The 12,648-nt window shown below is 48.0% G+C and overlaps 3 protein-coding genes across 3 annotated transcripts; 1 reads left to right on the top strand and 2 right to left on the bottom strand.

Moving 5' to 3' along the window:
* Positions 1 to 1,464: 1,464 nt before the first annotated feature.
* On the bottom strand, positions 1,465 to 3,568 carry UA08_05781 (hypothetical protein; the record flags this gene model as incomplete). The annotated part of the gene is made up of 3 exons (XM_020268089.1): positions 1,465 to 1,705; positions 1,772 to 3,412; positions 3,549 to 3,568. The coding sequence occupies 3 exons, from the start codon at positions 3,566 to 3,568 to the stop codon at positions 1,465 to 1,467; spliced, it is 1,902 nt and encodes a 633-aa protein (XP_020118990.1).
* A 1,707-nt stretch (positions 3,569 to 5,275) lies between these two features.
* UA08_05780 (putative transporter) lies at positions 5,276 to 7,318 on the top strand (the record flags this gene model as incomplete). The annotated part of the gene is made up of 4 exons (XM_020268088.1): positions 5,276 to 5,694; positions 5,750 to 6,868; positions 6,951 to 7,029; positions 7,136 to 7,318. The coding sequence occupies 4 exons, from the start codon at positions 5,276 to 5,278 to the stop codon at positions 7,316 to 7,318; spliced, it is 1,800 nt and encodes a 599-aa protein (XP_020119012.1).
* A 986-nt stretch (positions 7,319 to 8,304) lies between these two features.
* Positions 8,305 to 11,441, bottom strand: UA08_05779 (hypothetical protein; the record flags this gene model as incomplete). The annotated part of the gene is made up of 2 exons (XM_020268087.1): positions 8,305 to 11,301; positions 11,424 to 11,441. The coding sequence occupies 2 exons, from the start codon at positions 11,439 to 11,441 to the stop codon at positions 8,305 to 8,307; spliced, it is 3,015 nt and encodes a 1,004-aa protein (XP_020119240.1).
* Between the last annotated feature and the right edge of the window lie 1,207 nt (positions 11,442 to 12,648).

Below are 12,648 nucleotides of genomic sequence, written 5' to 3'. Positions count from 1 at the left end.
CGACCGGCCTGGTTTGCGGTCTCAGAGGTGAGACTAGCCACGAACTTTTCCCTTTTTTCCCATTCGTTTTCAATAAGCTGATTGGTTTTTTACCCAGCGTTACCGCTGGGGTCGGAGCGTGAAGAAAGAAGAGCGATATGATTGGTGACCCGGTCTTCTAGACTACCTGCAAATTTGGGCTAAGGCCACTGCGATTGTGCAGGCCGTAGCACTACAGCCAATTATTGCAATAGTCTACCCAAGAGTGGGGCCCTCCCAGTGGCCGTTTTTGGCCACTGATACCGCAATAAGAGGATTGATTACGTCCTACCTAAGACGCAATTACCGTTGTGGAGTAACCTTTCCTTACTGGGAAAGGCCAGCGACCCGCTTACATCATTTAGGAGACTGTCACTGGACAGGGCCAGCACAAATATTGACTAGTGTGCCTGAGCGGCAGTAACTCAATTTCCAAACAAGAGTGGATCTCACATTAACGATTACGGCGATACGCCATGAGACGCGCGCCACAGTTTGGTCCAATAGAAGCACGCGGTTCTCGAGGTGAGACAAAAATAGAGTTGCGTCTTGCCGTATTCAGTAGATTTGATCGGAATCGACGCCACGAATCATCGTCATTTCTGATTCTGACTCCATACAGAGTGCGTATTGCAAATCTAATGTCTGCATGTGTGAGATCTCATTATTTACGTTGTGAGGCAAGGCAGAGAATGAATGCTGTGCATTGTGCGGATTTCATAATCTCCGTATATAAGCCGGGCTGTGCGTTCGCAGTTAGCCAGCTTGGCTGCTTGCGGGCAACCACCAAGTGACCAAACACATCAAATTAACTGCAATATTATGTATTAAGTATCAAGACAAAGGCCATATGCAAAGAGCCATCTAATAACTACTAGTCAGTATTAATTAAGAAGTAGCAGAATCGTACGTATGTTTTTTGTTCGAATGATACATGCTAGATGCCGTCATTATTTAGATCTCAGACATTATGTACATAGTACGGTGATGTCAATGCTCTTCAGATTGACACGAAAAGAAGAATCAGAAGATTAAAGAAACAAAAAGCTTCTCGCCCATGATGAAATGAAATGAAATGCCATGCATGATGACTAGATCTCCATTGGGCAACAGGTCGGCAGTGAGCTGAATTGTATATGAGATAAATCCAAAGGGAAAAGGGAAAAGAATATAAAAAAAAAAGAGCAACAGTACAGCACATGTCTATTAATTAGCGCCTTGCCTCCAAATTTAAAAAGAGAAAAGAATAAAAGGAAATCCAGAATACCCCCCAAAATTGCTCCTGTTCTACAAAATCCCGATTGGTCGATAAGAATAGCTGCGAATGAAGACGAATCATGAACGTGACCGTTAAAAGGTATAGAAGAACCATCATCAAGGAACAACGTTTAGAAAACGATCAATCGCACGACAAAAAAAGTTGTGGAAGGAACTGAATAGTTTCTTCTATCGGTTCAAATCCATACTCGGCTTCAGGCTTGCGAAGAGGTCATCCTTTGTGCCCACCACTCCTGGGGGAAGGCGACTGACACGATACGCGCCTGTACGAATGTTGTGTGTGTGAACAGCCGAAATACCGGTACGGTTGCTACGTATGCTACCGGCATCGCTACCAGTATCGTTTCTAAATCGGGCAGGAGGTGCGAAGTCCAACGTTGTGTATAATCCGGATTTTCTCATAGCGTGACTAGATAATCAAGTTAGGTTCCAGTCTGACACTGAAAAGGGAAGGGGGCAGAAAGGGGAAGCTTACGGGCTCGGAATAGCAGCAAGGTCATCGAAAGATGATACCAAAGGAGTATGAGAACGAGCCGATGGTGTGAAGGGGCGTAATCCCCCATGAGGACTATCAGGGCGACCTTCTTGCCGCTCCTTGAACGTTTTAGCTGGGGCGTAATCCACCGGCAGCACAGACATGTCGTCCTTAATCAGGTGAGGTGAGGGCAAAACATGTAAGGGTTCCGGAGGAGGAGCTGGTTTGCGAGGTCCCTGGTTGGCAGGTAGTCGGGCTGAAGCGGACGAGAAAGCACGAGGACCAGGTGCCCTCATTCCTGCAGCTGAGTGCAAGGGCCGAGGAGGTCCTTGGAAACGGGGTGGAGGCGTCATTGCGCGACGAGCCATAGGTTGAGCGAAGGGTTTCGGTGGTCCCACGACATAGTCACCAGTGTATGGGTCGTAAACGGCAGCATCGTCGTAGAACTCCGAGCCAAAGTCCTCGTAGTATTCTTCAGGAACACCCCTAGAATCGTCGAAGTACTCCTTGTAGAAAGAACGAATTCTGTTGGCTCTCTGCTCGGCGTTATCGGAAGGGTCTTCTGGGGGAAGAGGTCGGATACCGACAGTTAGCCTGTGTGGATCGAAACCTTCGTCGAATTTTGTGAAGGCTTGGGTCGCACGGTTGTTGACAGGCTGATGGTTATCTTCTGACTCGCGGGGCTGATCTTCCGCCTCTGACACGTTTACTGACGGCGACAAGTTCGACTTTGGTTCATCCCCATAATCACTCGTTTCACTCATAGGGAGAGACAATCTTGGAAGGCCTACTGGAGGGGTGTCTGTAGTGGTCTCCTGTATGATGGGAATGTCGTGGTGCTCGCTATTTGCATCATTGTTACCTGTTCCGAAATCAAAACCGTTGAGGCTAGAACGAGTAGTAGTGTGAGATGTTTCATTGGGGACATGGTTTCCTTCAGCCTTGTCAGCAGTGAGGTTTCCTGCTTTTTGTTGTCCATAAGAGCCCAGGAACATCTCATCGTTATGTGCGGAAGGTACAGAAGACTCCAACTCCTTAGGTAAATCCGCACTCGAGTCAGTGACGGATTCAAAGTCTGGAGGCGAGCTATCCATTGACGAATGTTTCTTATCCATCGCTTTCGGTTCACTTGAGTACTTTTCATTGAGGATGGGGTCTGCAGCTAAAGGAGATGTTGGTATGCCGCCTACCGGAGGCGACCTCGACATTCCGGAAGCATTTTGTAAAAGGCCTTGGTCCATCTCATCGGCCATTGTAGGCATCTGCCTAGTGGATCCTACAAAACTTGACGCATCATCGTTGCCCCATCTTGGGTTGGACCGGAAGGATCTTAATGACCCAGCATCACTATGAGCAGCTAGACGATATTTGTCGTCTTCCGGACTCGTAATCAGTGAGGGTGATCGGAGAGATTCTTTCGAATCATGTAGTCCTGGCGGCAGCAAATAAGGACTGTTTCCAACGTCCAAGGACAATCCGCCCCGTTTGTGAGGCTTTTCTCCCATTTCCGGATTTGCTCTCACGACTTCCATCCCAAAATCTAAGGATTTGTGTTTGTCATGGGCATCCTCGTAGCGGAGTCGATGGACATAACGCCTGTGTAGAACAAAAATGGCGACGATGGCGCAAACACAGGGGATACTGAAGGAAGGTCAGCGTTGGAATGAATCTTGAAAATATCTTTCTTTCTACCATTTTTTGGGGCTCGGGGATTCTCACACTACTCCAAGAACTACAGGTAAAACATTGGTGAGGTTGGAGCTCTTGGAAGTTTCACATGATGATGATCCGGTGCATGTTGAAGTGCCGGTTGAAGTTCGACGAACCAACGTTGCTGACTCGACTATAGTGGCATCCGGCGCATATGTTGAGGCTAAGGATCCAGGTTGATTTAGATTGTCCAAAACGTGCCGGTGCACATGATGTAGACTATGCCGGTGTATCATCTTCCACTCTCTTTGGAACACAGCACGGCTGGCTCGAGATTATTTGTTCGGAACGATCAGATCGGCAATATCGGACATGGGAAATACGTCAAGTCGATTATACAGGAACAGGCAGGTATTGTCGATTACACTGGTGGAAAAGTGGAAGGTTTGTGTGACTGATGCGTGGTAAAGAGTGTCGGTACGAGAGAGCGAAAAGGAGACAAACAGTCGACTGATTTCCCCTGAAAGTGTGAGCGGGTACGGGAATACTATAAAAGAGTGTGTTTAAGGAACGGCCAGAGGGTACATCCTCCTGTGTGAGCAGAAACGAGGGCACGACAGATGGAGTCGGAAAAAGCGAACAACGAAAGGATGCAGGAAAGCAAGAGTTTGATGGAGAGAAGGGGAAGACAAACGAGGGCGTGCTGGTTCTTTCCTGCGGGCTGCGGACGGGGTTGAGCTAGCTCCTTCCTAATGGGACGAACTAATTAATTTTAATTACTGCTATATGCACCACGTATGATTCTTACAGCCTGCGTACCACCATACACACTGCATCGTGCTGTTGAACACGGCCATGAAAGGTGTTCCTGGAACGAATACACACGGTGGCAACTTGCAGGCTGCATGCAGATGTACGGCCCTTGCTTCAGCCTCCAGGCCGAGATGTGTCGACAACCAGCCAGAATGAATGTTGGCTATTGATGAGTCTGGACTGTCGTACAATTACGGCGCGGTAAACAAAACGGTCAGTGTTTCAGGAGCCCCTAACAGGATTAGCGCCAGGAACGCCATCTGCACGAGCCAATCAGAGAGGGCCTTGTTGCAGGCCACCACCAACAGCCAGAATGTATGCGAAGACTTGTACGTAGTTGGATTATAAGATCAATTGCAGGGAGGGTGCTGCCGTACCTGTAAAGTACAGAAGTACAGTAAGAAAAGCGCTAACTAGGCTGGAGCCCGCTCCCTGGTTGCAACAATAAACCATGGTGTCACGTGATCCATCATTGTATCACATGACTGCGCCTGCGGAGCCAAGGCTCTTTACCCCGTGATTAGGCGAAATATAGTTATGAATATCCAAAAAGGAACATGAATTGTAGGATAATTTGATTGGCCACATATTGAAATACATGGTCAAGTGTTAGATCCTTAGTAAGCAGAAGATCATTGGTTCGCGATAACTAAGCAATTTACATAGTTAACAATGTTGGTTAAAACGTGACTAACCAACCCAGGAAGGAACGGAAGAGACGTCATGGGCCGCTCTTGCCTTCGAGCGAGAAGCATCCAGGGCGTTCTAGCAGAGTCTTGCGCCATGACCCTACGCCATGCTAGTTGCGCTCTACGCGAGCTACTTCAAAATTCCTGCTGCTTATTGCCATGATGGATCCCACAGCTTGGCTATAACGGGAAGTTCTTGGTTCCGGGGCCATCTAACTCCAGACCCCCGCTTTGCCAGAATTTTTGAGATTGAAAAGAATGCTACACTCTCCGCTTCCTCTCTTCCTGTCTTCCGTGTAATTCCCCACCAGAACTCATACGCAAACACATCGCACCCGCTCAAGCACGAGTCATGGACGAGGTTTCTCGCGACTTAGAGAAAGCCGAGGTTGATGCCAGCCATCCTCACCGCGCTGGAGATGTCCCCTTGGCACACTCGCGGACCTCGTCTTCCTTGGGGTCAATCTCCAGCAGCTCGTCTTCCTCCTCCTCGTCGGAAGTCCAGCAGAATGCACCCGTGATGTATCGGATCCAGACCGTGAACGACTTGGAAAGACATCCGACTGCCCTGAGCCGCATTGCTACACAGCGCTCCCAACATAGCGCCACAGTCGGTGCTAGCTTGAGATCGCGCGCCTCGAAGAAGCCCTTGCCCCCATTCGGCGCTGGAAAGCCCTATCCACCACCTCTGCCATCCAGGGAAGAATATGTGGTGGAATTCGATGGCCCTGACGATCCTTTACACCCGCAAAACTGGTCCACCAAGAAAAAGTAAATCAAATCTTACAGTTTGCCCTTTCTGTTGGCTGTATTAACACGTCTCTAGGTTGTTGACAGGTGCCACACTTGCATACACCACTCTAGTATCAACATTTACGAGCAGCATCTACTCCGATGCTACAACTACCCTCGCGGGTATCTTCCATGTCTCCTCTGAAGTCACCCTACTCGGTCTTTCGTTTTATGTGCTCGGCTTTGCAACTGGTCCGATTTGTTGGGCCCCCCTTTCCGAGCTTCGCGGTCGTAAATTGCCCATCTTGATCGGCATGTTTGGTTTGACACTCTTCGAATTTGCAGTAGCGACTGCCAAAGACCTGCAGACGGTTCTGATCTGTCGCTTCTTCGCCGGCTTTTTCGGCGCCTGCCCTATTGCAGTAGTTGCCGCGGTTTTCTCCGACGTGTTTGATAATCGCTCTCGCGGCGTGGCCATCACCGTGTTCAGTATTACTGTATTTATGGGTCCCTTTTTGGCGCCTTTCATCGGCGGGTTTATCGTTGACAGCTATCTTGGATGGCGCTGGACTCAGTACCTATCCGGCATCATGGCTGCAGCCGGTCTTGTCCTGGATGTCTTCTTCCTCAATGAGACGTATCCTCCTGTGGTCCTAGTCGAAAAAGCTGCAGAACTACGTCGTCGAACAAGAAACTGGGGCATCCATGCTAAACAGGAAGAAATCGAAGTCGATTTCGGTGAACTGATTTCAAAGAATTTCAGCCGTCCCATAAGGATTTTGGTTTCAGAGCCCATTGTGTTACTATTAACTATATACATGTCTTTCATCTATGGACTTCTCTATCTTTTCATGACGGCATATCCAATTGTTTTCCAAGAAATTCATGGCTTCAACAAGGGTGTTGGCGGTCTTCCGTACTTCGGAATGGTCGTCGGTGAATTGTTTGCTGGTATATTCATCATCTCTCAGCAGCCATCGTATAACAGAAAGCTTGCTGCCAATAACAACATTCCCGTCCCCGAATGGCGCTTGCCACCTGCAATCGTCGGCGGCGTCGCGTTCTCTGCTGGTCTCTTCTGGTTCTTTTGGACTGGATATAAGGCTTCTATTCCTTGGATTGCTCCTACTCTTTCCGGTCTTTTCACGGGATTTGGTCTTCTCACGATATTCCTCCAGTGTCTCAACTACATTATTGATGCTTATTTACTCTTGTGCGTCATCATTTGTCCCCGGCCTTGGCTGAAACTAATCAGTATTTCGTTCCAAGCTGACATTTCTTCTTCTTCTTTACAGCGCTGCTTCCGCCGTTGCTGCAAACACTCTTCTCCGTTCTCTAGCTGGCGCAGTATTCCCATTGTTTGCGACTTACATGGTTCGTATATAGATACCATTCCACTTCTTTCTTACCCCTAAGGACTCACTTCATTATATCAACCAAAATCGAGAGAAGTCTTCAAGCTAACATATATTTACCAAAGTTTGACGGGATGGGCGTGAACTGGGCAGGAACATTACTCGGTTGTGTGGCAGCCGTTCTCGTGCCTATACCAATCATCTTTTATTTCCAAGGCCCCAAGATTCGAGCAAGGAGTAAATTCGCGCCAACTTTGCCTGCCGAGCCGCAGCCGCCTGCTGAATCTGAAGAAATTCGTGGGGAGTGAAACTCTTATTTTTGTTTATATATCTGTTTATATAATGTATCTACAAACTAGCTATGGTCTTGTATCTTGACAGAGCGAGTGATATATATTTTTTTAATTTTTCATGTATATTCTTGGTTTTAATTGGTAATAAATAAATATATCTGTGTTTCATAACCATATGGGTAACCCCCAACATGTAATTAATTGTATAAGGACTCTTGTTGATCTGTGGTCCCCAGATTTACATATCTAGCACACGGCTATCAAATGTAATCCGAAACTAGGTACGATATTAAACGAAAATCATTGAAAATTCTTTATATCATTCATAACGCCGTAATATTAACAAAATGGAAGCGAAACAAGAAAAGACAGACGCTATTTATTCTAACTTGGACAATGCAGACACCTCGATGCTGAAAAGAAAAACCCCCAAAAAATAGTATAGACAAACAAGCACTACTGTTGCTTCTTCATGATCAATTGTTTACCCTGGGGTACATCAGAGTATAATAGTATAAAGACGAGTAGTGGGTAGAAAGAGAGAAGGGGAGGAGGAAAAGGAAACAGAGTCAACTTTTTGTCGTCTGGTACGTAACATAAGTCGTAATTTTGTGAACCTCGACAAGACCTGAAGTCTTATGTCCGATTGGTTAGGATGAAGGATAGTCAATGGGATAATAAAAAGGGATATGTGATGCGTATGGAGGGTCACAAGTAGTTATATCAATAAAAGTGATAAGGATGAAAGAATACAGAGGAAAATCAAAGATCATTACACCAGAGCCAAACCAAGAAGTATCTCAGCGTTGGACTTTGAACTGGTTTTCAGGTGGCTCGCTGTGGGAGCCCATACTCAGGAAAAGAAATGTACAGAGAATAGTAATGAGTTACAGAGACTGATATCTGGTCTCTGTTGACGGCAAAAATGAACACCGAACACAAACGGAGCAGTTCCTACAAGCGCCTTGAAGACACCAGAAAAAAGAAATTCGTGTAAAACATCATGATGAACTTTGAGCGAAAATTCGGCTGAACGGAGGATCTGATGGGATGGCGGGTTCATCGGTTGTTGTGACGCCTTCGGCTCGACGTATAACATCTTTCAATGCACGTGTCACCACACCGGCTCGAGTGACCAATTCTTTGAGGGACTGGGTATCAAATGGAAGTTTCTGTTGCGGATGACTTGCATTTTCATATGATTGAGTGTCCGATGATCCTCGTTGCTGATAAATTGTTTCTAGAACAGACTTTGCCTTTGCTGACGGATCTTTGTTACCAGAAAGCTTTGAGTTGTGATCCATGTCGCTCCAAAAAGTAAGTGGTGGTCGTTTCGTATCATTATCATTATTATACTTCCAGGCTTTCTGTGGAGGAGACGGCGAGGTGTCAAAATCATCGAAACTTCCACAAGATGACGGTGAACCAGGGACCTGCCATGAGTTCTCATCGTCTTCAAATGTTGCAAGGTTAACGATACCCTCTGCTTCCTTCCAGAGTCCACCAGATGCGCCGTGGATGAGATGCAACGTATTTCCCTGGGCCCGTAACCGTTTCAGCTCCTCCACCAGAAGTGTCAATTCCTGCACATGGCCGTACTGGCCGTGGACGCTGGCTTGTGTTTCCATAATAGCCTGTGGTACCTTCATAGTATGCATTGAAGATGTGTTTTCGCCAATTTCCAAATCGTCATCGCCAAAGTCAAAATCGCCATCCCAATCCTCGCTCACTCCTTTTTGACCCAAACCCCAGGTGCCGAATTTGGCTGAAGGCTGTCGACTATCACTTGGCGTTGGGCCGTCCCGCGAGACTGGTACACTCTGGCTCCGCAGATGGATGGCGCTCGGTACCTTACGAGTCGCTCTACGTGTGCTTCTCGGCCCAATAACTTGCTTTCCGTGTACAGTACTTGGTCGAATCTCGTGAGCCTGGGGGTCACGCTCACTCCAGTCGAAGACACTTGCTCTTGTACCTATCCCAGAACTCTGTCTTGTTAGCGAGGGAGTGAAAGCGTCGTGATTGTGCCGAGGCCGAGTGACTGTTAACCCCTCTTCAAATGATGCATCCAAGTCAATGCCTCCATCATCCATCATTGCATCGTCACTTGTGCTAAACACCGATTCTCGAATACGATGGTCCACTGGTTTCACGGGAGACGAATAGAGAGATGTTTTCTGGGTGTTTCTTGTAGGAGGCGTTGGCGTAGCGTCTGCATCTTTTGCTTCCGATAGCGCCAACGGCGTGCTCATGGAGTTTACATCACTTAAAGAAGATCCTGGTGTGAATTGCGACAAGCGCAAATTTTCAAATCCGAGGTCGTCGACAGTAACAGGAACTCCTTTCTTGAGATCACCATCTGAAAGATCATTAAATATCGTCTCAATATGTGGACCCCGGCGGCCCGGATGGCTGCCGGATGACATTCGCGTGCGGAACGAGTCAAAAACCGAGTCACTCTGGTCATCTTCATCTGCTGAAGTGAAAACGCGAGTATCATCCGAGCCTATGAGGGTTGATGCCCAATCAGATGTAGCCCCAGAGAGACGCTGGTTGCGGGAATAGCGAACAATTGGAGGTGAAGTACCAGTAGAAGGGAAGCTAGTTGGAGAGGCTTTGTTATCATAGCTTTCAGTCCTGTAACGTATCGACGAATCAGTTAACTTTAGCGAGTCGACTGGAAACCCAAGGCTTCTAGAGAAAGGTGCATCGGCATATGGTGATTGGGAATATAAATGAGGGGCGTTAGGCGCAGTCTGAGGTCGGTTGAAAGTGTCAGACTCGGTGAAGTTCCTTTTGCGCCTTAGCCGAGGACTTCCAGCTTTTCCCGTGCCTGAGGTTCTTGGGAAAGGATTAGACACAATCCTATCTTTGGAATAAAAGCGAGAGGCAGCGGTCGGGCTTTTGTTATCGCCCTTTATAGAACCACGGCGAGTTTTGCGGTTGCTTCCGGACAGATCTGAAATGGATGAGGATCGAATGGGTCTGCGTTTGTCCTTTGGGTTAGAAGTAGTGATGTGATTAGCATTATTGGCGTTGATATGTTGAGAGAAAGGGTCGCGAAAGGGAATAACGTTGGTTGGCTGCGAGGAGTTGTGATTCGTTGCCATGTTCCCATTAACAGGAATCTGAATAGAGGAAGAGAGCATTAAAGTTGGATAATCGGGATAATACCCGGAATTGGGTGGGCGATTCGGCTTGATCGTCACAATGGCATTGCTTGTCGATTCTTTGCGTCGTTTATCATAGGCGGAGGCGAAGAAAGGCTTCCAGCTGTTACTGCCCAAATCAGAGCGATCGTTTTCTTTGGCCAGTAGACTCTCTAGAAATTTTGGTGGAACAGACAAGTCCAGATCCTGGCTTATGCTTGCCCTATGGTCGACTTTGCTAGATCGTTGGTGACTTGTTGCCGGACGCCGTAAGCCAAAGGTATTTGATCTAGGTCGGCGCGGGACGTCTTCCGGTTGTTTGATAGAATGTTGCGAAGCAGATCGCTTTATTAACTTATTCGGTGCCCTATTAATTGAATTTCGTCGGCTCGACGTCTGCGCATAGGGTCTATTTACAGGCGGAGAGGTGGTTGTCGGACTGGGCGTTGAGCTGCTCGTGTTGGTAGAAGAAATTATTGAGATGCGTCTCAGCCACGAAGACGAAGGCCGGCCGCTATTTGCACTGCTCTCCTGCGCAGAGGCCTCGCCAGCAGATAGCTTTGAAGGGGGATTCGCGTAGGTTTGCCGGCGTCGCCGTTCTCTTCTTCTTTGCGATATCACCAGGTTCGGCTTAGAATCCGGAATGCCCACCTCGCTCTGTGTCCGCTCCGTCGGGGATCCTTCAAATTTGGTCTGGCTATGGAATGGTTTCAAGTTAACGGTTTCGGTGGGTATAATGTGTGGGAGAGTCGAATGTCTCGAGCTTGAGATCGACTGGGACCAGTTTTGCTGTTCTCGGCGGGCTAGAGAAAAGCCAGTCGCAGCAATGCCGACGGTACTCACGGCGCACAACTTAATTGAAGTCAGTTTCTTGAAGTTCATAGATACGTATATGCTGAGAAACAGACATGAGGCTTGATAAGCCAGATTCAAGCAAGGTGTTCGTGATCTGTTCAGGAATAAGAAGTACTTACTGTAGAGATGTGCTCCATCCTGGTCTCGATCTGGTGAGGCGGCTCGAAATTGCTGACTTTAAGGGAGCATTGATATCGTACAAGCATCCAAGCTTGTCCACATTGTGATAAACTAAGAAAAAAAAAAAAAAAAAAGAGCGACACAATCTAGAATTCTTAGGTTCAACAAGCCCCGAGTGATTTGATATGGTGCACGACTTGGGCGAGGACTCCGGACAACGGTCAACACGGAGGCGGGGCAGCCTGGCAATGAACGAACGCTTGAGAAGGCCAGAAGCGAAGAGAAAGTCGCTCGCAGACAGGTTCAGAGCCGTGAAAATGAAGGCACCTCCCTCTGCGAGACCGTGGGACGCATTGACGCGGAGAGGGAGAGAGGGAGGGAGAGAAGAGAGATGTCAACAAGGCTGGGGAAACTTCGCGCTAGGGACGACACAACAACACACAAGGCAGGAAGTCGCCGGGCAGCGGGAACCAACCAACCAGGGCAGCCACGGCTCGCTCTAACTTGACTTGTCTGGAAGGGAAAGAGGCTGGCGCCTGCTTCCTCTTTTATTTCTCTCTTTCTCTCCTTTTGCGCGCTTCAGTCGTTCATTCAGTCAATCAATCAATCCATTGGTTCGGCATTGCCAATATTACGGTACATAATGCGCATTTCCTTGCAAGGGCCTGCTTCTATTATTCACGACACGGCACGAGTAGACCACCAGGCTGATCGGAAAATGGGCACATACAACGCGGCTATTGGCATTCCCCGTGCAGAGAAGAAACACTAATGCCAGTCTTCCTTTACTTGGTGGAAATGGAAGGCCTGGTTTCGCTTAGTTTGTTGCTGATTATTGCTTCTTCCAGCTTGCTAGCGTATCCCTTACAGCACTGGAGGTGCCTGTCGCAGGGGCAAGGGTGGATTCGCGATCGAGATCCCAATCAACCGCAGGTACCGCAGTGCACAGAGTCTATGATTATGTACGCCTACGGAATGCTCCCGTACGCCGTACAAAGTGTTACTTGCGCCCATGTACGTACGGATAGATTAGCGCTTCGCCAATTTGGATCTGGGAGGCCTGGCCGCCGGCCGCAACTAAAGTCTAGTACTAGCACTAGTGCACGATTGGTTTGCGATGGCTTGTCGTCGACTCGTCGATGATGTGCTGGGCTGAGACCCGCTCATAACTCTCAGTCAGCCCTCTCGACGCCCGTACACACCGCGGAAAGAATATACCTTTGC

The sequence above is a fragment of the Talaromyces atroroseus genome, assembly GCF_001907595.1.
Source record: "Talaromyces atroroseus strain IBT 11181 chromosome Unknown scaffold_7, whole genome shotgun sequence".
NCBI lineage: Eukaryota > Fungi > Ascomycota > Eurotiomycetes > Eurotiales > Trichocomaceae > Talaromyces > Talaromyces atroroseus.
This window is presented reverse-complemented; position numbering and strand designations above follow the sequence as displayed.